This window comes from Suillus subalutaceus (assembly GCF_016647625.1).
Source record: "Suillus subalutaceus strain FC151 chromosome Unknown DFJ58scaffold_217, whole genome shotgun sequence".
Taxonomy (NCBI): domain Eukaryota; kingdom Fungi; phylum Basidiomycota; class Agaricomycetes; order Boletales; family Suillaceae; genus Suillus; species Suillus subalutaceus.
The window spans coordinates 33,701-57,167 of NW_024540466.1; the positions used below are offsets into that span (position 1 = coordinate 33,701).

The 23,467-nt window shown below is 47.5% G+C and overlaps 5 protein-coding genes across 5 annotated transcripts; all 5 read left to right on the forward strand.

Moving 5' to 3' along the window:
- On the forward strand, positions 1-2,209 carry DFJ58DRAFT_820585 (uncharacterized protein). The gene is made up of 13 exons (XM_041391974.1): positions 1-17; positions 177-235; positions 296-462; positions 518-537; positions 586-618; positions 679-775; positions 1,029-1,171; positions 1,224-1,278; positions 1,330-1,428; positions 1,489-1,599; positions 1,657-1,700; positions 1,760-1,785; positions 1,845-2,209. Exons 3-13 carry the CDS (start codon positions 438-440, stop codon positions 1,960-1,962), a joined length of 771 nt encoding a protein of 256 aa, XP_041236525.1. The 5' UTR covers positions 1-17; positions 177-235; positions 296-437; the 3' UTR covers positions 1,963-2,209.
- A 2,290-nt stretch (positions 2,210-4,499) lies between these two features.
- DFJ58DRAFT_750060 (uncharacterized protein) lies at positions 4,500-6,476 on the forward strand. Its single transcript, XM_041387715.1, has 15 exons — positions 4,500-4,637; positions 4,708-4,717; positions 4,773-4,792; positions 4,842-4,874; positions 4,938-5,034; positions 5,092-5,120; positions 5,177-5,207; positions 5,269-5,301; positions 5,354-5,430; positions 5,483-5,537; positions 5,589-5,684; positions 5,745-5,855; positions 5,913-5,956; positions 6,016-6,041; positions 6,101-6,476. Exons 1-15 carry the CDS (start codon positions 4,572-4,574, stop codon positions 6,216-6,218), a joined length of 846 nt encoding a protein of 281 aa, XP_041236526.1. The 5' UTR covers positions 4,500-4,571; the 3' UTR covers positions 6,219-6,476.
- Positions 6,477-6,511: 35 nt separating this feature from the next.
- On the forward strand, positions 6,512-7,001 carry DFJ58DRAFT_200914 (uncharacterized protein). The gene is made up of 2 exons (XM_041379201.1): positions 6,512-6,922; positions 6,976-7,001. Exon 1 carries the CDS (start codon positions 6,664-6,666, stop codon positions 6,880-6,882), a length of 219 nt encoding a protein of 72 aa, XP_041236527.1. The 5' UTR covers positions 6,512-6,663; the 3' UTR covers positions 6,883-6,922; positions 6,976-7,001.
- Positions 7,002-9,948: 2,947 nt separating this feature from the next.
- On the forward strand, positions 9,949-10,988 carry DFJ58DRAFT_735512 (uncharacterized protein; the record flags this gene model as incomplete). The annotated part of the gene is made up of 9 exons (XM_041386648.1): positions 9,949-9,977; positions 10,039-10,058; positions 10,124-10,200; positions 10,232-10,307; positions 10,359-10,454; positions 10,515-10,625; positions 10,683-10,726; positions 10,786-10,811; positions 10,871-10,988. 9 exons carry the CDS (start codon positions 9,949-9,951, stop codon positions 10,986-10,988), a joined length of 597 nt encoding a protein of 198 aa, XP_041236528.1.
- Positions 10,989-22,158: 11,170 nt separating this feature from the next.
- DFJ58DRAFT_201082 (uncharacterized protein) lies at positions 22,159-23,245 on the forward strand. Its single transcript, XM_041379202.1, has 4 exons — positions 22,159-22,203; positions 22,256-22,336; positions 22,392-22,614; positions 22,671-23,245. The coding sequence occupies exons 2-4, from the start codon at positions 22,320-22,322 to the stop codon at positions 22,917-22,919; spliced, it is 489 nt and encodes a 162-aa protein (XP_041236529.1). The 5' UTR covers positions 22,159-22,203; positions 22,256-22,319; the 3' UTR covers positions 22,920-23,245.
- Positions 23,246-23,467: the final 222 nt, after the last annotated feature.

Sequence of the window (23,467 nt, forward strand, 5' to 3'; positions counted from 1 at the left end):
AAGTACATAGGATGCAGAATATTGCAGTGAGTGCTTAAGCTTAAGATCAAGCTTACGCTGTGACACGAAGCAATCTACTTTTGGTAAGCGCTCACAGCCTCACACTCAATGGAAACTCCGAGTCCCGACCATGGCTGACCAGTACTACAACGCCATCATAGAACCGTTGATCATTAATTGGCGTTGTTGTCAAGCCCGCAATTTGAATCGACTATCTATTTCACCATGTTGATGAGTCTGCAGTTTATGCTTATAAGAGATAAGAAGGTTCATGATGAGGTGTGCACGACTCAAGCCCTTTCAATTTACCTCTGAATGCAGACGGTCTCCTACTATTCAGCTGACGATATCGCAGCGGCAAAGAGCCTACAGTTCTTGACGGTGTGTCACTTTCTTGCTGATATGAGGAGGGTAATATAACAACAGACATTACCATCATGATGTGCTGCCAGTACACATCCAGTGCGTACTACTGTCTAAACTCTTCTTAGATCCCTGTTCTAATTTGATAGCTTAGCGTCGATGGCTACGTTCTGGGTAGGGTTTCCCAAATATTTCCGTCCGCTGCTAGACTTGCTTATCCAGATCTATGATTATGCTTGTTCACTTCACGAAGAGGTAATATATTGCTTTGTATATGCTTTGAATTATATGTTGATATTGATATGCTCTTCAAAGTTGACATTCCTGCTTCGATCACGCTTGACCATGGTAAAAGGCCTTTATATTGTTACACGATATGTCCCCTTTCTCCTCCTCATCACGGACTTGTATCGTGCGTTCAGCTCTAGCACACATCTCACCGATTATAAATTGACACACTGCGCTTCAGTGTACTTCACCCCGATCGAAAAACCCAAATGTGTGTGAACGTGCAGTGGACTTGACCCACTGATGAATGCTTACTATTTTTTGCAGAAATGTCAGACAGTGATTACCATCTACTCATGTACGTGCTCGGTACATACTCCATGAACATTCTTGCCAAACGCTACTCTGCCCTCTCACAGGTTTGGGCGTCATTTCAGTCGCTTGCTCCGAACGTATATATCCCTTTCCTGAGATATATACATGTTCCTGTCTGATCCATCCAGTCTTTTTTGTGCTCAGGACATATGCGCTCTGGAACAATAATAGAACAGTACTCATAGCCATGTTGTCCGCCTTTTTCGTGAGTCCCCTCAGCCTCACCGCACTCCAAGATTGTGGTAGATGTAGTACAGGCTGTGACAGTTGCATCCGTCGTCGTTGATTTTGCCACTGTCGACACCTCACTTGGTTTGCACCACCTCTTACCACTATTCGCGTTTATTCACTCCACTTTCCTAGTTACGATCAGCGCCATCCCAGGCATCCATGGCTGCTACCGGTCCTCGTCCTTCGTCCGAGTTTCCATAATGTTTATTCTCTTGCTTGCGTTTCAACTAGGTTTGTCACCGGAAACCAACGTAAACAGGAAGCATGCGCGCTGATTGATGTTCTCCCCAGGACTCATCTCCCTCACGATCATACGTGCCGTACAGAGCTGGCGGGTGGTCAACGGCCTTCTGTATGACGTCCTGGTGAAACATAATATATTTTACTATACATGTGCTCTGCGTAAGTCAGGACACACATGATTCCGTGTTCATCGAATAATGATTTTTGTTTTGATAGTCCTCACAGCCGTTAACGTCACAACGCAGATGCTGTTTTCCCAGGTGTGTGGAACTCGAGTGCCCTTCAATATGATTGAGTTGTTGATGTTCTGCACTCCCAGACTGCATACCGCTTTGTCTGCGAAGTGTATGTACCTCCTGATCCTGCTTGCGAACTCCTAATCACGACACACACCACACGTACAGTTTCCAGTTCTTTATCCTCGCGATCCTTGCTACGCGCATGCACCTCTTTCTCTGGCAGATCGACCGGCAGATGCATGGCTCTGAGGCCCTCGTGCATATTTCCATGTCCGACATGTAACCTGCGGAATGCACGGTCACGACGGTGTGACGTCTCATCGCGCGGATTATTCGGTGTTGCTGTGGAGTGAGGTTTGGACTGGATAAGATGACTCTGAATCGTGGGGTGACTGGGCTTGTTCGGGATGCGCTTAATTTATAGGCATTTTTGTCGTCGGCGAGAGCCTGAGCTTACATTTGGATGGTCTTGGTCTATTTAATGTCCATGGGTGTCGATTTTTCACTGTAGTCCATCCATGTGAATTGGCAGCCTTCGAACGCTACCCCAGTTAGGTGCAAGTCTGACTCCGAGTCTGTGGGCTTTACTGATGCAGGACGTCACCCGATTAGCTCGAATCTAGCCAAACATCAATGTATCAAGCTCCGGAGTCACTGTACGTAGAGACTTATTGTCCACATGTAAAGTTAGAACCCTTGGGGTTTCTGCCGAGTACAAATGTCACATGAGAACCCATGTAAGTTACATGCTAGGCACAGCCCTGAACGTTAACTCTCGAATCTTAACCTTCAGAGAATCGGGATACTTAGCTTCCTGAACATCCGCAATGATGGTCAGTCAGTAAGCGAATGGAGGGATTGCATAGTTTCACCCGTCGTGAAAGAATACCCAAGCAGTAGAATGTGATGACCTTGAGTTATTGGACTGATACTTGTGTGGTTTAGGATTTGTATAAGGGTGGATCTGAAAGGGCGTCAACAAACGAGAAAAACCAAAAACCCCTGGGTCGAGAGTTGATGAAGGTGAGGATTGAGAATTCACTGTATCCACATGCAGACCTTGGGAGTCGGATGATATTACGGCGAGTTCAATGCACCTCGACAATTCACACCCGATCTTCGTATCCCTTCTCCTTCCACCTCTTGCGCTGACCTATCCCATCGACTATCGTTGGATATTATGGGCAGACTTCGCGCATGTGCTGCGCACTGGCCAAGAAGCTCTTGAAGTTGGTGGTGGAGAAAGGAGATGGACGTGTTGTGCGTGAGGTACTGGAGTATCGACAGGTTCTTGAAGAAACAGTTATTTGTCCCCCAGACTCCCCCTGCTTGCTTTGAAACAAGTGGGGAGTGGATAGCAGACCGAGCGAAATTTGCTCAGCAGGCGCTGGGCAGCGAGTTGCATGAAAGACTTCATGGCGTGTTCTATGGGTAGTTGTGATGAAAAGAGCGGTCCGAGTGTTTCCGGGACTAGCGGACTTTCAACCTGCGTTATAAAAGTTGTCAGTAGTTCTGTTCCCTGTTTTCGACCTTGTTTATTCTACCACCGCAGTCTTGTAACCAGCAATCTATCTTGTTCCTTTCTATAGGATCGTTGTCAGAGCTCCAACAACAGACTTAGGGTGTTGACAGTAGTGTGAGTTCTTTGATGCTTATACATCGCTGTTACATATTCTAAAGACCGGATAGAATATTGGATGTTTAAATGTGGCGGCTAACTTAAGGTATAAGGATTATATCTCGGTTGCCCATGTAATATTTATCACACGATAACACTCTGATAATGTTGGTGTTCCAGATGCAGGCGACTGTTTGTGGTGATAGAATGAATCGGAATCGTTGCTTGGAATGAATCTCCACCGTGCAATTCTGAGCTCGAGGTCAAAGTAACACAAGCTGTAATACTTGTTCCTTGATGATCTTTTTTTTTTTGATCCTTGTTTATTGTCCGTGGGGGCGAAGCCCTATGTTAGACAGTACATGCGGTATTGCAATCTATGGTACTCTATGTTTGTTTGCATTGTGGGTATCTTGTAGTCCTGGTCCAGGCTTGCGCGAGGACGATCAATGCCGTCTGTAGGCGATTGCTTGATGATCATGATGAGCACTGCGCTGATCAGAGCCCATCTGAATCCCTCAGAACTTCCAAATTCAATGAGTTGATATCAAACGATGACGTTCCGAATGCCAAGGTGAGCATGCTCTGCTGCGGGCTGTGTATGTGATGGCTTCATTCGACATCTAACCACGCCCAAGTACTTCAGACAAAACGGTGCATGATGTCATGGCTGGCCCGCATCTCAAGCTGAGGACAGTCGGCATGATTCGTGATAGCCATGCCACAATCTGATCGTGTTCCAACCCACTAGCTTTGGTCAGAAGGCGCAGGATAATGACCGACTCAGGCTATGTATAGCAGAGACGCTGTGCACGTACATACTAAATGATGTTAGCTATTTTTGTAAGTTGTCAACCGGCTTTTGTGGGGTGGTACAGCATATCAAGCGCCTGTGTTTGGTCACTCCAATAACAAGCTAAGTGAATTTTGGTCTATTCATGTCAAGATACCAGGCCTGTACTTCTGACAAGCAGAAAAGTTTAAAATAGGATGCAGTGAGTGCTTGATCAAAGTCAGTCTTTGCCGAAGCGTGTGATAATGAAGTAATCTACTTTTGGTATAAGCGGTCACCGCGGTGGACTATGCAAAACTCCCAAGATCGATTGATCATAGGCCGGCTGACCAGCAAACCAGCGTTGATCATTGACGTTTTTGTTAAGCCCGCAATTCGAAGCGATTGTCACCATCTTGACGGGTTCTTGGTTTTTACTCATAAAAGATAAGAAGGTTCATGATGTGTGCACGAAAGCCCTTTCAATTTACCTCTCGAACGAATGCAGACGGTCTCCTACTATTCAGCTGATGATATCGCAACAGCAGAGAGCCTGCAGTTCTTAGCGGTGCGTCACTTTCTTGCTGATGTGAGGAGGGTAATATAACAACAGATATACTATCATGATGTGCCACCAGTACACATCCGGTGCGCACTACTGTCTGAACTTTCCTTGGATCCCTGTTCTAACTTGACAGCTTAGCGTCGATGGCTACATTCTGGGTAAGGTTTCCCAAACTATTCCCGTCCGCTGCTAGACTTACTTATCCAGACCTATGATTATGCTTGTTCACTGCAAGAAGAGGTAATGCACTGGTTCGTATACGCTTCGAAATATATGTTGATAATGACATGCTCTTCAACAAAGTTGACGTTCCTGCTTCGATCACGCTGGACCATGGTAAAAAGCCTTTATATTATTACACGACATGTCCCCTTTCTCCTCCTCCTCAACGACATGTATCGTGCGTTCAACTCCAACACACATCTCACCGATTATGAATTGACATACTGCTCTTCAGTGTACTTCACCCCGAACGAAAATCCAAATGTATGTGAACGTGCTGTGGACTTGACCCACTGATGAATGCTTACTATTTTTTGCAGAAATGTCAGACAGTGATTAGTATTTACTCATGTACGTGCTCGGTACATACTGCATGCACATTCTTGCCGAACGCTGCTCTGTCCTTTCACAGGTTTGAGCATCATATCAGTCGCTTGCTCCGAATGTATATCTCCTTTCCCTGAGATATACACGTGCTCCTGAACTGATTTATCCAGTCATTTTTGTGCTCAGAACATATGCGCTCTGGAATAACAATAGAATCATACTCAGAGTCATGTTGTCTGCCTTTTTCGTGAGTCCCCTCAGCCTCACCGCACTCTGAGCTCGTGATAGATGCAGTATAGGCTGTGGTAGTTGCATGCGTCGTCCTTGATCTTACCACTGCCGACGCCTCACATGGTTTGCACCACTTCTTACCACTATTCGCGCATATTCACTCCACTTTCATAGTGACGATCAGCGCCATCCCAGGCATCCAAGGCTGCTACCGGTCCTCCGCTGTCCAAGTTTCCATAATGTTTATTCTCTTGCTTGCGTTTCAACTAGGTTTGTCACCGGAAACCAACGGAAACCGGAATCACACGTGCTGATTGATGTTCTCCCCAGGACTCATCTCCCTCACGATCATACGTGCCGTACAGACCTGGCGGGTGGTCAATGGCCCTCTGTACGACATCCTGGTGAAGCATAATATATTTTACTATACATGTGCTCTGCGTAAGTCAGGACACACATGTTTGCGTGCTCATCGAATAATGATTCTCGCTCTGATAGTCCTCACAGCCGTTAACGTCTTAACGCAGATGCTGTTTTCCCAGGTGTGTGGAACACGAGTGCCCTTCAATATAATTGAGTTATTGATGTTCTGCACACCCAGACTGCATACCGCTTTGTCTGCGAAGTGTATGTATCTCCTGATCCTGCTTGCGAACTCCTAATCACGACATAAACCACACGTACAGTCTCCAGTTCTTTATCCTCGCGATCCTTGCTACGCGCATGCACCTCTTTCTCTGGCAGATCGACCGGCAGATGCATGGCTCTGAGGCCCTCGTGCATATTTCTATGTCTGACATGTAACCTGCAGAATGCACGGTCACGACGGTGTGACGTCTCATCGCGTGGATTATTCGGCGTTGCTGTGGAGTGAGGTTTGGACTGGATAAGATGACTCTGAATCGTGGGGTGACTGGGCTTGTTCGGGATGCGCTTAACTTATAGGACTGCATTTTTTTGTCGTGGGCGGGAGCCTGAGGTTACATTTGGATGGTCTTGGTCTATTTAATATCCATGGGTGTCGAGTTTTCACTGTACAGTAGTCCATCCCTGTGAATTGGCAGCCTTCGAACGCTACCTCAGTTAGGTGCAAGTCTGATTCCGAGTCTGTGGACTTTACTGATGCAGGACGTCACCCGATTAGCTCGAATCTAGCCAAACATCAATGTATCAAGCTCCGGAGTCACTGTACGTATAGACTTATTGTCCACGTGTAAAGTTAGAATCCTTGGGGTTCTGCTGAGTACATATGTCACATGAGAACCCATGTAAGTTACGTGCTAGGCATCGGAAGTTGGTGGTGGAGAAAGGAGATGGACGCGTTGTGCGTGAGGTGCTGAGGTATCGACAGGTTCGTGAAGAAACGGTTATTTATCCCCCTGCTTGCTTTAAAACAAGTGGAAAGTGGATAGCAGACCGAGCGGAATTTGCTCAGCAGGTGTTGGGCACTGGGCAACGAGTGGCATGAAAGACTTCAGAGCGTGTTTTATGGGTACTAGGTACTTAGTGTGAGTTCTTTGATGTTTACACACCGCTGTTACATATTCTAATGACTGGATAGAATATTGGATGTTCAAATGTGGCGACCAAGGTATTCCCGCTACCTTCAGGTAGAGGGTCTTTCTTGAGCTTTCTTGTCATGTTTTTCACAAATACCCATTAAATGGTAACAAGTTCTCACGGTACCTCGTGCGGTTCAATTCCTTGGACGATGCTGTGATTACATCAGCATTGCTTTGATTCGAAGGTCTCGACTTCGTCGCTTCGCGCGATCTGCCTGCTTCTTCATCTTTTCTTACTTCTCAAATTTTACTCCACCGTCTTCGCCAACGAAGTGTCATACATTCCATCCCCTTTCGAGCCTTAATCACCATATCAGATGGTTCTACGAATTTCTCCACTGATTTTTCATTCCTTGTGATTGACACGGCCCCGAGCGATGTGGTTTTTGGTTGTGACTGGATGACGTATTGTCGGGATATAACAGAGAATCATCGAGAAATCCGATTACCTGCACGTGAATGTTGCTCCGGTAAGTTTGTTGTCAGTCTTACAATTGATTGATGTCGTCATATGTTCAGATGATAACAATTCTGTATACGGATCTTCGGTCGACGGTCATAAATATTGCTATCCAGTCGGGTTCTTCCAAATCTGATGGCTGTGTCAAAGCAGAAGGCAGGATCCGAGAGATATTGTTCGAAACTGCTCGCCGTCACTGTTTTCAGCTGATGGTGTTCAATCATCACGAATCACGTATGATCACGGACTGCATATAGACTCGTCGCGAGAAGAAATGAAGGCCGATCTTCTGCGTCATTTTTTCCCGGCGTTTGCATCGAAGCAGGAGCTGTGCAACGTGCTCCTCAAGCTTGCGCGGTGATTTCTCAAGGATTGCCAGAACAACGTTTATTACTTGGTTATATACTGCGGGAGGTTTTATCCAAGTTTTACCCTCTTTATCATCGGCGTTGTCTGTCGCCTGTCTTAGGGATATGGTCCAGGCTGCGGGGAAGAAAAATCGCTTGTTCATGCCAACCGCGGAGATTTGATTCGTTTGCTCGCTGATCGATGTTTTCAGGTGATCATCTACATGCAAGAATTGTTCGTTGGATATGAGGAGGTAGCGGGCTCTGCCACGGATGTGGCCCTACACGACTTATATGGTTTTTTTTTTTTTTTTGCTTCAGAGTGGGGTCCTTTGGGGTCGTAGACCCTATGTTGGACATAGTCTCGTTATAAGCTTTCTGTTGTGCGTGATGGGGGTAATATACTAGGGTGGGTGATTCGGACTCGTACTCCGTCACATGAAGTGAGCAGGTACAAAAGGATCACTGCGGAAAGGGATTATGTCAGTATAAGGATAGTTAAGTGAAGTGCTCGGGCTATTGTGTTAGCTGTTGATGTTCGTTTGATGTTGCGTGCTGCACTTATATGGATTACATCTCGGTTGCCCATGTAATATATATCACACGACAAAACTCTGATAACTTGCATCTCACCGTTGGGGATTCCTGATGCAAGCGGCGGATTGTGGTGATAGAAGGAATCAGAATCGTTGCTTGGAATGAATCTCCACCGTGCGATTTTGAGGTCAATGCACGGAAATAACACAAGCTGTAGTACTTGTTCCTTGATGATCATGATGAGCACTGTGCTGAGCCTATCTCTCGGAACTTCCAAATTCAAAGAGTCGATGTCAAATGATGACTTTCCGTTTGCCAAGGTGAGTGTGTATGTGATGGCTCCATTCGACGTCTAACCACACCCAAGTACTTCGGAGACACTACATATTCAAAACGGTGTATGATATCACGGCTAGCCAGCATCCCAAGCTGAGGACAGTCAGCGTGATCCGTGATAGCTAAACTGTTACCATGCCACAATCTGATTATGTTCCCATCTACTAGCTTCGGTGAGAAGCTTCGCATAGGATAATGACCGACTAGGGCTATGTAGAGATCAGATGGGCCATCTCGTTTTGGGGAGGATGGATAATCTTCAGTGGATTACTTTGATTACAGTCTTCATATTGATAGACCAGAATTTGAAAATCGATATGAAGATAGCTATAATTCTAATAAGCAGAAATGTTCAATTGGGTGATCATAGACATAGATCTATCATGAGCGCTTTTATCAGCTCAAGGTCACTACATAGTCTTTGCCTTCAACCTTGCCATGATGCGGCGCACCGTGTGACATGAAGCAATCTACTTTTGGTAAGCGGTCACGGACACTTGGTACTATGAAAAACTCCCGAGGGCCGTTCTCGTTAAGCCCGCAATTTGACTCGGATGCGGCTGTCTATGTCCTCGTCTTGATGGGTTCGCAGTTTATGCTCATAAGAGATAAGATGGTTCATGAAGTGTACACGAAACCCCCTTTTTATCTCTCGAACCAAATGCAGACGGACTCCTATTATTCAGCTGACGATTGTCGCAACGGCAAAGAGTCTGCAGTTCTTAATGGTTGCGACCACTTTCTTGTGATATGAGGAAGGTAACATAATATAACAACATACATACCATTATGATATGCCACCAGTACACATCCGGTGCGTACTACTGTCTGAACTCTTCTTACATAAATCCCAGGTTGTTCTAACTCGACAGCTTAGCGTCGATGGCTACATTCTGGGTAGGGTTTCCCAAAATATACCCGTCCGCTGCCGCTGGACAGCTTACTTATCCAGACCTATGATTATGCTTGTTCACTTCGCGAAGAGGTAATACACTGGTTCGTATACGCTTCGGATTCTATGCTGATAATGGTACACTCTTCAAAGTTGACGTTCCTGCTTCGATCGCGCTGGACCATGGTAAAATGCCTTTATATTATTACACGATATGTCCCATTTCTCCTCCTCATCACGGACCTGTATTGTGCGTTCAGCTCCAGCGGGCGTCTCATCGATCATGAATTGACATAATGTGCTTCAGTGTACTTCGCCCCAAACGAAAACCCCAATGTGTGTGAACGTCACGGTGTAGTGGACTTGCCCCACTGATGGTTGCTTACTGTCTTTTGCAGAAATGTCAGATGGTGGTTATTATCTACTCATGTACGTGCCCGGTACATACTGCATGCACATTCTTGCTGAACGCTGCTCTGTCCTCTCATAGGTTTGAGCGTCATATCAATCGTTTGCTCTGAATGTATATCTCCTTTCCCTGAGATACACACGTGCTCCTGACCCGATTCACCCAGTCTTTTTTGTGCTCAGAACATATGCACTCTGGAATAATAATAGAATCGTACTCGTAGCCATGCTGTTCGCCGGTTTCGTGAGTCCCCTCTGCCTCACCGCACACCAAGTTCGTGGTAGATGCAGTACAGGCTGCGGTAGTTGTATCCATCGTCGTCGATTTTGTCACTGTCAACGCCTCACATGGTTTGCACCACTTCTCACCACTATTCGCGCATATTCACTCCACTTTCATAGTTACGACCAGTGCGATCCCAGGCATCCAAGGCTGCTACCGGGCCTCCGCTGTCCAAGTTTCCATAATGTTTTTTCTCTTGCTTGCGTTTCAACTAGGTTTGTCACCATAAACCAACGGAAAGCGGAAGCACACGCGCTGATTGATGTTCTCCCCAGGACTCATCTCCCTCACGATCATACGTGCCGTACAGAGCTGGCGGGTGGTCAACGGCCCTCTGTATGACATCCTGGTGAAGCATAATATATTTTATTATACATGTGCTCTGCGTAAGTCAGGACACACATGTCTCCGTGCTCATCGAATAATGATTTTTGCTCTGATAGTCCTCACAGCCGTCAACCTCCTAACGCAGATGCTGTTTTCCCAGGTGTGTGGAACACGAGTGCCCTTCAATATAATTGAGTTATTGATGTTCTGCACACCCAGACTGCATACCGCTTTGTCTGCGAAGTGTATGTATCTCCTAATCCTGCTTGCGAATTCCTAATCACAACACAAACTATACGTACAGTCTCCAGTTCTTTGTGCTCGCGATCCTCGCTACGCGCATGCACCTCTTTCTCTGGCAGATTGACCAGCAGACACACGGCTCTGACGCCCTCGTGTATATTCCTATGTCCGACATGTAACCTGCCGAATGCACGGTCACGACGGTGTGACATCTCATCACGTAGCTTATTTGGCATTGCTGTGGAGTGAGGTTTGGACTGGATAAGATGACTCTGAATCGTGGGGTCACCCGGTGGACTTGTTCGGAATGCGCTTAATTTATAGGATTGCATTTTTTGTCGTGGGCGGGAGCCTGAGGTTACATTTGAATGATCTTGGTCTATTTAATATCCATGAGTGTCGAGTTTTCACTGTACAGTAGTCCATCCCTGTGAATTGACAGCCTTCGAACGCTACCTCAGTTAGGTGCAAGTCTGACTCCGAGTCTGTGGGCTTTATTGATGCAGGACGTCACCCGATTAGCTCGAATCTAGCCAAACATCAATGTATCAAGCTCCGGAGTCACTATACGTAGAGACTTATTGTCCACGTGCAAAGTTAGAATCCTTGGGGTTTCTGCTGAGTACATATGTCACATGAGAACCCGTGTAAGTTACGTGCTAGGCACAGCCCTGAATGTTAACACTCGAATCTCAACCTTCGGAGAATCGGGATACTTAGCTTCCTGAACATGCGCAATGATGGTCAGTCAGTAAGCGAATGCAGGAATTGCATAGTTTCACCCGTCATGAAAGAATACCCAAGCAGTAGGATATGATGACCTTGAGTTATTGGACCGATACTTGTGTGGTTTATGATTTGTATAAGGGTGGATCTGAAAGGGGGTTAACAAACGAGAAAAACCAAACCCCCCTGGATCGAGAGTTGATGAAGGTGGGAATTGAGATGAATGACCGAGAGAATTGAGAATTAAATTAGCTGTATCCACATGCAGACCTTGGGAGTCGGATGATATTACGGCGAGTTCAATGCATCTCGACAATGGACATCGTGAGAAAAGGAGCACGACATACACAAGCTTGACCATTTGGACATATCTGATGGTCTGTTGGAGTGGCTGCTTCAGTGCTCAATATAAGAAACAAGACATGGTAGCCATCCTGTGGGGTAGTGATCATGGCCATTCGAGACGCTGCATGAGTACCACCAGCCAGATCATTTGACGGGTATCTCAATTTCATATGTCGTAAAACTCGCAGAGATACGAGTTTGTTTCCTGTGCAGAGGCGCAGGGAGGTGTATACTGTTGAGAAGAGGCGGATGATCAGACCTAGGGGGAACAGCTTTGATCAATGATATTGTGGAGGCGATCAGCCTCTGGTTTTGGGCGTCTAGTCCTAGACATCTACGAAAATACGAGTTCAGGAACGCAGCGCATGTCAAACATACAAATATACGCGTACCAGCTTAGAGAAAGACGCTCGCATCCCTCCAAGTCCATCTTCACCGCGTTCAACACAATCAACCTGCAATAAAATGTTGCAGCTCCTTCTAAGCACCACACCCAATCGAGAGTTTGAATATCATACAGACGGCATATACTCTGTAGTAGTTTTGCCTGATAAACGACGTATGATTACAGGCTCATGCGACAGGACGCTTTGTCTCTGGGACTTGAAGACAGGTGTGGTACTGAAAAGGATGGAGGGGCATTTCGATAGGGTGCAGGCATTGGCGTTATCACGAGATGGGGAATTGATAGCAAGCAGTGATGAGAGTGGAGAGCTCATCACCTGGTACGGGGAAACTGGGGAATCTCTCACCCCCGCCATAAAAGCCCACTCCGACGCCATCCTGTCACTGGATTTTTCTCCAGATGGAACAGTTCTGGCGAGTGGCTCATTAGATGGAACGACGAAGTTGTGGAGTACGAAAACATGGCGACTCAAAGGAATTCCAATCCGTTGCGGTGACCATGTCCGCTGCGTTCGGTATTCGCCGTCGGGCAAACTTCTTGCCATTGCCACACACCAGGACATCGAAATTTATAATTCAGACACGAAAGAATGCATAACACACTTCAAGGGTCACATACAATGGAACTTCTCGCTCGCATGGTCACCCGATGGTACACGTCTTCTCTCAGGAGGACATGGTATGATCCGACTATACGGGAGTGGGATACATCGACCTGGCAGCAGGTCGGTAAACCTTGGACGGGTCACACTCACGAGATTAATGCCATTGCGATTCATCCTGCTGGCACACTCGCCGCTTCCGCATCTGAAGACAGTAGTATCCGTCTCTGGCAGCTCTCAGAGTCAGATCGACCAACCATTGCTATCTTTCAACGCTCAACACCCATGACGAGATGTGTGACTTTCTCTATGGACGGAAATCACATCCTCAGCGGAGGTTATGACAAGTTGATCTCAGAGTGGGTGGTACCCAAGGATGCTTTGCCAGACGAAGCTCTTAAGAAATCAGCATCAAAGGTACTTTCCTGTTTATTTCCTGCTCTTTCACCAACTCATTTCACGCCTTTTGGTGCCAAGGTTCAAGTTTCTAATGCAAAGGCATGTTTCCATCCTTGATTCTGATAATGCAATTCGAGCATGCTTCGGCCACAGATCCTCGCAATTAATACAACTGCTCGTAATGCCTGTATAAAGGGTGACTTGTCTACTGCTGAAGCGCTTTTCACACAAGAGATCGATACCAATGCCAAAAACCACACTTCGTATGCCAATCGTTCATTCGTTATGGCGCGAAAAAGCGACTGGGACCACGCCCTTCATGATGCGATCAAGGTGAGATTCACGATTTATCATGGGCCCCTGATGAAAGTTTAACTTTTATTGCGATTCGTGACACAGTCCATCGCCATTCAGCCTTCCTTGTTAGGCTATATCTCCAAGGGAATCGCACTCCTGTGGAAAAGGGCAGATCTGGGACTCGATCAAAGCGTTTGACCTCGCGTTTATGTTCGCGAACGAAGACTCAAAGGCTATTCATTTCCTTCTCTTGATTAAGGCATGTAATTTTTTCCTTGCATACTCCGTCATTCCTTATGATGTTCAGGCCATTGCTATTTTCAATGCAGGCCAACATGAAGAGGCTATCGTACGGGTGCAAGAGCTAGCCGCAGCTTGTCCGAATAATGACACTCTTGCGTGTCGCGTTATCGAAGTCAGTATTATATTTTTATCAACCCCATGTCCTCGCGTTGATGCTGACCTTACTGAACTTTGCGCATCAGGCATACCTGCGTGTTCGACTCGGAATTAGTGCTATGGATGAATCACGTCACAACGAAGCTGTTGACCACTTCGCTGCTGCTGTCAACTGCATTCCTTTCTCATCTACTACATTGGCCATTCATTCTATATATGAGAACTTGGTGGTGGTGCGTTGATATGATTCCTGCGGACCTGTTTCTCATGCTGCACTCCGTGCTTTGTGCAGCTCTTTGGATGGGACCTAAAATCTTTGTGGCAAAACGCACGCCAGAAATGGTGTGATGCGCTCCTTCGGGCAGATAGACTTGAAGAAGCCTTGAAATCATACCGATACACGATGGATTTGAGTGACGAAAGTACAATGACCAGCTCCCTTGACTGGTCCAATGGTAAGTCCAAAGTCCGTAACGTCACATAGACTAGAACTCTGACCTACATTTCACTCAGCATTCAAGCAAGAATGCAGCATGCTCTATCTTGCCAAGGGAGATAGTGCCCTCGCTGCAAGTGATTATGACCGGGCTATTGACTTATATTCTGTGGCGATCGACCTCAATTCCACGAGTGATATTCTTTTTGCGAACCGCAGTAAGGCCGAATTGGAAAGAATGTTATGGGAGGACGCGCTTCTCGATGCGCACAAGGTACGATGACATCTCTTCAGGTTGTTTCGTGGTAGTTAATGCTCGCTTTGGTTATACATAAGGTCGTCGAACTCAACCCTTCGTCTCATGTTGGATACCAGTTGAGGCATACGGCGCATCATGGTGCACAACAGGTACGATGACGCTATCGCGGCCTTTCAAATGATGCTCTTGAAATTGAAACAGTGCTTCCAACGCACAAATCCGAAGTAAGTCCCAAGTGTCACATGCAATCAAGGTGCTCAACGTTTTCCTCAGAGCTGCGCCAGCAATATATCACACCCTCCAAAGCAGCAGGTGTCATTCGACAGGTCATCGGACACTCAACTTCGATACTGCCCCAATTCGCCTACTCAACACTGCCACTGGACTCTTATGCGACCGAGAAGCGCAGATAGACATGTTCGAAAAGAGCACAGAGTACAAGGAGCTTCTGTTATCGACTATGAAGCACCCAGACCTCCGAACGGCGCACATCACAGAAGTTGTGGCAACGTACTTCCGTTGCGTCATGCTGTCGCATAGATGGGGTAGGAAGGAACCTTCGCTGCAGGACATTCAGGACAAGATCGTGTTCAAGTTGGATTCGGTCGGCGGCATCGTAAAGTTGCAGAAATTCTGCGAAATCGCTCGTGATGCAGGGTATCGTTGGGTGTGGAGCGATACGTGTTGCATTGACAAGTTCAACCATGTCGAGCTGCAAGAATCACTCAATTCGATGTTCATCTGGTACCATCACTCAGCCCTCACGATTGTCTACCTTTCGGACGTTCCGCCTTCATCCAAGTCTGGTGCACTGGCGAAGAGCGAGTGGAACAGACGAGGATGGACTTTTCAAGAATTCGTGGCTCCGAAAGTCGTACTCTTCTACCAGGCGGACTGGACCTTATATCTCGACGACCACTCCCCCAACCACAAGGACTCCGCTACGATCATGGAAGAGTTGGAGGGTGCGACGGGCATAGATCGACAGGCCCTTGTGGTCTTCCATGCGGGGATGAATGGCATCCGAGAGAGACTTCAATGGGCATCGACACGCATCACCACGGTGCAGGAAGACATCGCATATTCGTTGTTTGGCATATTCGGCGTCCAGCTACCTGTAAATTACGGCGAGAAGAAGCAAAACGCCCTCGGACGGCTCCTTCAGGAGATCGTCGCTCGGTCAGGCGATATTACTGCCCTCGACTGGGTCGGACAATCCTCCGACTTTAATAGTTGCCTTCCAGCCGACATTGCATCATATGCAGCTCCACCATGCGTCCTGCCATTGTTATCGGAGGATGAGGTTCAGACAGCGGTCGCCTCACTGCGAAATACCGTACCTGCGGGGTCGGTTTCGACGCTTTATACCCTACTTGATAACATGAGCGCTCCTCGCTTCGCAAACTGCAGACTTCATCTGCCTTGCATCACATTCCGTGTCACGGAAGTCAGACGGAAACGTGATCCAACCCAAAAGACTCATGTAGTGAAGGCAGATGGGCTTTGTGACCTGGAAATCACAACCGACGAGAAGCTAAACCAGTTCTCGCGGGCAAGGCCCACTCGACACACGTTCTTACTTGTCCGTCCATGGGATCGTCGTCTCCTTGAGCTGCCTGACTTTGCAGATGATGCAGAGAGCTCGGGAGACTGGCCCGAACCCGAGTCTCCATTGGACGACTCGTCCGCAGAACAGGAGCTGGATGGTTCGGAGCCGAGTGAGCAGGCGTTGCAATTGCTTGTTCGCCTTGGGCAGCCTTTCAGCACATTTTTGCTAGCGCAGCAACGCGGTGGAGAATACAGGAGGATTGCATCGGATCATGATATTACTGCACAAGTGAAAGACATAGCATCTGTTCACAACTTGATGGAAGTCAGAACTTTGGAAATATTGTAGTTGAATGTGGATTATTCTAAGTTAGGGATGGATATTTTACCTTGTGGCATTCATGCATGCATGTACATAGCACAAATGCCCTACACGTTCCTTCAAAGCAGCCGACAGCATCGGAGAACCTATCTATTAGGCGCTTCCTCAAGTTCTCTGTCCTACACCCCTTCATCTTCGCTTGCATGTCGTATTTTGTCGACACAGAAAATCAATGATGCAAGTTGCAACACCCCACCACGCTTATCCCGAATGATGTCGCCGCGACGAACGGCGAATAAGGATCGCTCTCGCCAACCAATTTCCAGTCACCGTTACTACCGGGGTGAAAAGTTGCAGGGCCAGTTGTAGCTCGTGGAACTTCAAGTTCGTGCCGGTTCAATATGTGGAAGTCATGGAGCAGGGATGATTCAAAATACAACATTCGGAAAAGACGGGCCTACTAATTGAGCCCATGGGAGCACCTTCAACTGCAAGTCGCACCGTAAACATGTTGAAGAAGGTTGAAGACCCCGGGTCCGAACGCGAATGTGCAAGATACGGCCGGTTTGGACAGCTCGGTGTGCCGCTGCCAGTGCATGGCGGCAAATATAGATTCGACGTCTATGGTCCGTGCTCAGTGTGTGACCGAGTGGCAGGGAGCAGATGGTGGCGGTGGCGGCGGGAATCCGCGGGATGTCGGGCGCCGTCAGCCACTGACACCTTCAAACTCCCCCACCCGTGCCGAGCGTGCACCCCCAGACAGACCTGGTGTCTGCGCAGAACCAAGACCAACCATTTCAGACTCTCGCGAACAGAGACAAAGAAAAATGCAGAAGCGGGGATCTCGTAAGTTTCTAAATTACGACCAAATCTTAGCCGAGCCTGCCATCATGCCATGATCCAAGTACACAGGTGACTTGATCTGAATTCTGTGCATCAAACACGAGGGTAAGGCACAGTGCCTCAAATCAAACTTAGACTTAACACTTTTTATGAAGCTTCCACAACTCCTACTGCCCCAGCGCCAACCACTCGCATTGGTGATTGGAGTGTGCATCCCGTGTGAGTTGGTTTCAATTTGTGAGTGATGCTCTAAGCTCTTCTGCTAGGCAAAGCTGGCCACTCGCTTACCAGTGATTTGGATCATCGCAGAGATCTTCTAAAAACTCGAAAAACGCCACCTCCCGTATACTCAGTCACGCAGTGGTCCTAAACCGAAGAGAGTCGAAGATAGGCCTCCTCGGCAAGCCTTTCCCTTAGTGCAAGGTTGCTCGTTCTGATTCAAAAGCACGGCGAGTTGCTCTCGCATACATTGTCCACGATCTGCTCCTAATCGGGACGCAGGAGGTTGAACATGCCCTCCGCAATCAGTAAGAAGCAACAAAGGCCAACTATCGCTCTCCGCCATAAGATGCGAGGCCATACCCACGGCGTACAGGGTGTCGCGTACCTGCGTTGTGGTCAACGAATCATCACATGTTCTGGTGATGGCTCACTCCGACTATGGGACCTAGAGAGTGGGACACAGATAGGCCACGACTGGCGAGATGGTGAGGAGGATGAGGAGGATGCTGAGACCGGAGTGACTGCCATAGCATTATCTCCGAATGGTAATACTGTTGGGAGTGGATATCTTGATGGGAAAGTGAGGTTGTGGGATGTCGAATCGGGGAAGGTCACCGCTAAATGGACAGGACACACTCGATTCGTGCGGGCAGTGTGCTGGAGTCCAGATGGTAGGCGAGTGGCGACTGGATATGGGGACGGGACGGCAACAGTGTGGGCCCTTGAGAGCGGCGATTCAGAAACTGTCCTTGGCCCAATCAAGACTGGGCAACAGTGGGTGTGGGCTATAACATACTCACCTGACTCAACCAAAATTGTGACGTCGACGGGGGGATTCGAAGAGAGCACAATCAAAATCTGGGAGGTCAAGACAGGCGAGCTGCTCGCTACACTCGATCATGATCCAAAAGCAGTTTGCAGTTTTGCCTGGACATCAGATGAAAAGAAGCTTATCTCCGGGTCATTCGATGGTTCGATTAGGATCTTCGAAACCGCCACATGGCAGCAAATCGCAACCCTCCGAGGCCACACTCGCGTTGTCTACGCCATCTCCGTGTCTCGGAACGACTGCATACTTGCGAGTGTATCGTGCGACGAAACAGCGCGTCTGTGGAATCTCGGCACCAACCTCCCAGTCGGTCAACCCCTCCCGCACGATAATCGCGTGGGATGCGCAGCCTTTTCCGCTGATGGAAAGTTGCTAGTCACTGGTTGCTGGGACAAAAGCGCGTACATGTGGGATACCCATGCAATTCTCAAAGAAGCAGGCCTTCAAGAACTCTTGTATCATCCCGATGTGAGTGAAAACAATCACCCACTCTATCTTCCTGATGATGTCCGCTCTTAGAAATTGCGAGATAGACACGAAAAGAAGGTTTATAGCGTCCTATTACTCTTTGGTGAAGACCACGCTAATATCCTGCTCGCAGGTCGCAGTCGGGAAGTCGTTAATAGATGTATGTGACATGTTTTCAACCTTTCTGGTAGATGTTAATGCAAGTCCAAAATCCAGTCCGATGCTCGACGATTTCCAGACCAGCTCAAGGACACTCTTCAACCACCACGGAGTTTTTTTGATGACGCGCGAGACGGTGTTCATGTGCGCCTATCAGCATTTCAATCTAGTAGTTTTATTCTCACTTTTATATTTCAGTCGTCTGTGACACGCGATATCCATGCTCGTTTCTCTGGTCACCGCCCTCTCACACCTTCGGGGAGTCCACGTGCACTCCTTGATCACATTTCGTTGTCCTTCAGTCGCTCTCAGCCAGACAAAATCGACATCCAGCATCACACTAAACCATCTACCATCCCTCGCTGTGATCCTAGTTCTAATGAAGTTGCTGCAGTCAGAGACAAACAGGTATGTACTTATTAAGTTGTGTTTCCGAATGTCGAAGTCGAATCATCTCTGAAGGCATTTTTTGTTGCTCCGCAGCCAGAACTACATTGGGACACGGCGACAGCCCCGGCGTTGCCATCACACTCCCGGTCTGCCGCCACCTCGAAACAACCTCCTGCTGGCAGTACTATCACGTCAGGTGCAGTAGGCACACACTCAGAAGCCGCTCTAGTCATCAGGAAGCCAACATGGTGGACTCGTTTCTTGTTTTCTGCCTGTTGTGTATCTGCTGAACCCATTGATGGTCGTCAATAAAAACACGGTACATGGATGAGTAGTTTATGCTCATATTTCATTCTTTCTAGTAATACTTATTATATTGTAAATTTCTTTCGCTAGCACATCAATACCCCAATACCTATCCAATTTAAGAGATCGCTTCTGATTATTTCCATGTCCGTCGTTCATTAAAAGGAGTGTTTAATACTTGTATTAGTTTCATAGTTGTCTCCGACTTGACACTTTGATATGTAGCAATTGTGGAGACTCGAAGTCACGAAACAAAGTATTGTGTGAATTAACCAGAGCAGACTACATAAAAATTCTTGTAAACTGTACGTTCGTCTTAAGTCGCAACAAGCACCAATAATGCGGTGTAATGGCATCGAGGGTAAGGACGAAATATTTGGCGCTAAGTCGATGTGACACCAGTCCCTTATACATACCATCCTCAGCAGAGGTAACCCTGCTCAAAGGCGAAAGTGAAACGGCAAACCAGCGATGTCGCTGTCCTGAGCCATGATAATATCATCAACGCTGCAGAGTTACTGAAATGTGAGGACATTATGACATTACACCCATCACAGCCATGCCGACAGTGTCCTATTTATATGCTATAGATATGTGCACGGCGGATTGAGAATATGGCATTTTGGGAAGACTGTCAAGTACTCACAGCGGAATTGACTATTAAGTGATGCACAAGGATATCGCCCTGCCCTGCACATGTGCTAAGGAACACATTGGTTTGAAAATAGATACACGGCAGTGCCCTGTCAATCAAGTCGGTCCTGGGAATGATACAAGAATATGTACATTGTACATAGCGTCTGCTGAGCGTTTTATCCACGCAGCACATAACCTGTCAAATGAATACAAGGTATCATAGCGTTAACGCATGTGATGCACCTCGATATAAAATAGGCGCATTAATTCCCAACTCCAAACCAGATAACCCACTGTCCCAGCCTGTGCCTCTGAGTGGTCATTGAAAGCGCTGAGTTCATCTGAAGGGAGCCCCTTGTGAATGATACTCTTGGCTCGTCTGCTAGGCAAACTGATCACACGACTCACACTTCTTAAAGAACACTGCAGCAACTCCTGAAAGCATAGTCCTTGAAGCCTGTGTTAGGACCGAAATCATCTAAGCAGTTTTTCTCGTCAGAGTGCATCGTGCTCTTGCTGACAAGAGCTGAAGGAAGATGATAGCTCGTCACTGACAAGGAATTTCTGGCTTTCTGGATAAATTGTCTCAATTCAAAGCTTCCTATGGGCTAATACATCGTTCACGATCTGCTGGACTGAGACCCGAAGCACCAACATGTCTAGGTCGATCAGTGAGAAACAACATACACCAGCGGTCACGCCTTGCCAGACAATGCGAGGCCATACCAGCTTGTTAGAAGGTGTTGCACACTTGCACGATGGACGGCGGATCATCACTTGTTTAAGGGACGGCTCGCTTCGATTATGGGACCTTCAGAACGGCACATAGATAGGAGATGACGGCGAGACGAAGAGAATGAGGAGATTGAGTGGGAATATGAATATGAGGAGGATGAGATGTATGAACTGGTATCATCGATGTGGGCCATAGCGTTGTCTGGAAGATTGTTAGATGTCGAGACACCGGGAAAGGTTATCGTCAAATGGACAGGACACCGGGAAAATGTGCGGTCAGTGTGCTGGAGTACAGACGGCGAGCGAGTGGCAGTCGGACCCGCCGACGGCCGCCTAGCAAGAGTTTGGGATGTCGAGACCAAGAAAACCGTAGGTCCAATGGAGACCGGGCACGAGTCTGTCACGGTGGTGACCTACTCACCTGACACGACAAAATTTGCAACGGGTGGATACGACGATCATATTGCAATCAGAATCTGGAATGCAAAAACAGGCGAGGCGATCTTCACACATGAATGCGAAGAGGAGCGCGATCAAGTTTTCAGCTTGATCTGGACTTTGGACGAAAAGAAACTTATCTCCGGATTACACCATGGCTCGATCAGGATATTCGACACCGCCACTTGACAACAGATTGCCCTTCTAGAAGGTCACAAAAATGTTATCAATACCCTCTCCTTGTTCCCGAACGAGTGCCTCCTCGCAAGTACATCCCAGGATAAAACAGTGCGTCTCTGGAATCTCGACACGAACCTCGCTGTCGGACCAGCCCTCGAGCACGAAGATGTTGTGTCAAGCGCATCTCTTTCCGCTGATGGAAAGTTGCTGGTCACCGGTTGTCATGACCAAAATGCGTATGTGTGGGACATTCACACTATTCTCCGTGAGGCTGGTCTTGGAAACATCTTGTCTGTGAGTGTACACAGACACCGATCACCCACTTTATCTTGCTCACAATATCCGCTCTAGATGATCCTCAAAAAGAAAGTATGTAGCGTATCATGCATCTCCGGCAAAATGACGCTAATGTCCCCCATGCAGGGCATGGCTGGAAAGTTCTTAATGGATGTGCGTGGCTTGTTCCTCTACCTTTTCAGCTAGTATAATTTCGACATCTTAGACCGATGCTACGCGACGTCCAGCCCGCCTCAACGTTGCCCATAGACTAGCGCGAGGCTTTTTTGATGATGCCCGTGACAGCGTTCGTGTGCGTCTATCGGAATTTCGATGAATCATTCTCACCTCCATATTATCAGTCTTCCGAGTCCACGACGCGTGGAACTCATACTCATTCCTCTGGACGCCCACACTGTTTCACCGTTCTGGAGTTCACGTGCACTCCTTGGTCATCTCTTGTCCCCCTTTCGTAGCTCTAAGAATGATGGTGAAGCAACCGAACTCCATCAACGGCAAAAGCGAACCCTCTTCCCTCGTCGCAGTCCTCCTGCTGTCGAAGTACCTGCAGTACGGGACAAACAAGTATGGTTTTCTTTGGGTATATTTCCTGTGTCCAAAGTCCAATGATATCTATACAGGCGTTGTTTGTCGCTCGGGGTCCAGAACAAGATAAGGCGCAGCAGCAACAACCTCATCGCCTAGCTCAAGCATTGGCATCACAGACTCAGCCTACCGCATCCTCGACGTCCACAGCACCCCCTGCTCCTGACCCTAATACTACCAAACCAGGTGCACCAACCGTGAAATCACGAATCTTCTCGGTGTTGGCCCATCTCGTGCTTTCTGTCTGCTGTGCATCTGCTCAGTATACTGATGGTCGTCGATGAAGATACAGCCTGAGGACAGGTCTTCATATTCGGTGTAGTCTTTCGCTCCTGCATCAATCACGTCCATTTAAAGATCACTTTTCAGTTAGTTTTTACATGACCTCCTTGCACTTGAGTTGACGTCAGAACTATCCTGTAAACTAGCCTTCTCCGTTGTCTCCACGTCTGCAGTTCTGTTTTACGAGTGCCTAATCTAGAAGAGATTGTGAACATTCTTACGATAGTCCGTCCTGTTTTATTTAGTCTACCTTAGTCAGACCATGTAGAAGGAAGACGGTCGTTCCTTCTTGATTATGTATTTTATTGGACTTTTATGGTATTCTACATGGTGGTCGCGTCGATCACGTGCGCGTCATGCGCGCGCGTATGGCACTGTGAGTCATCAACGTTCTGTTTTGCGTTGTCAACCTTTGTCCCTGCAGACTTCAACCATTGAAAATTCAAATGAGCGGTCCATTGCCCAATGCTCACAAGCATGATTATATCCTAATATCGAACGTTCAGTCAGCCACGTGAAAACATGCGCAATACCAATGGGCGTGTTGGTG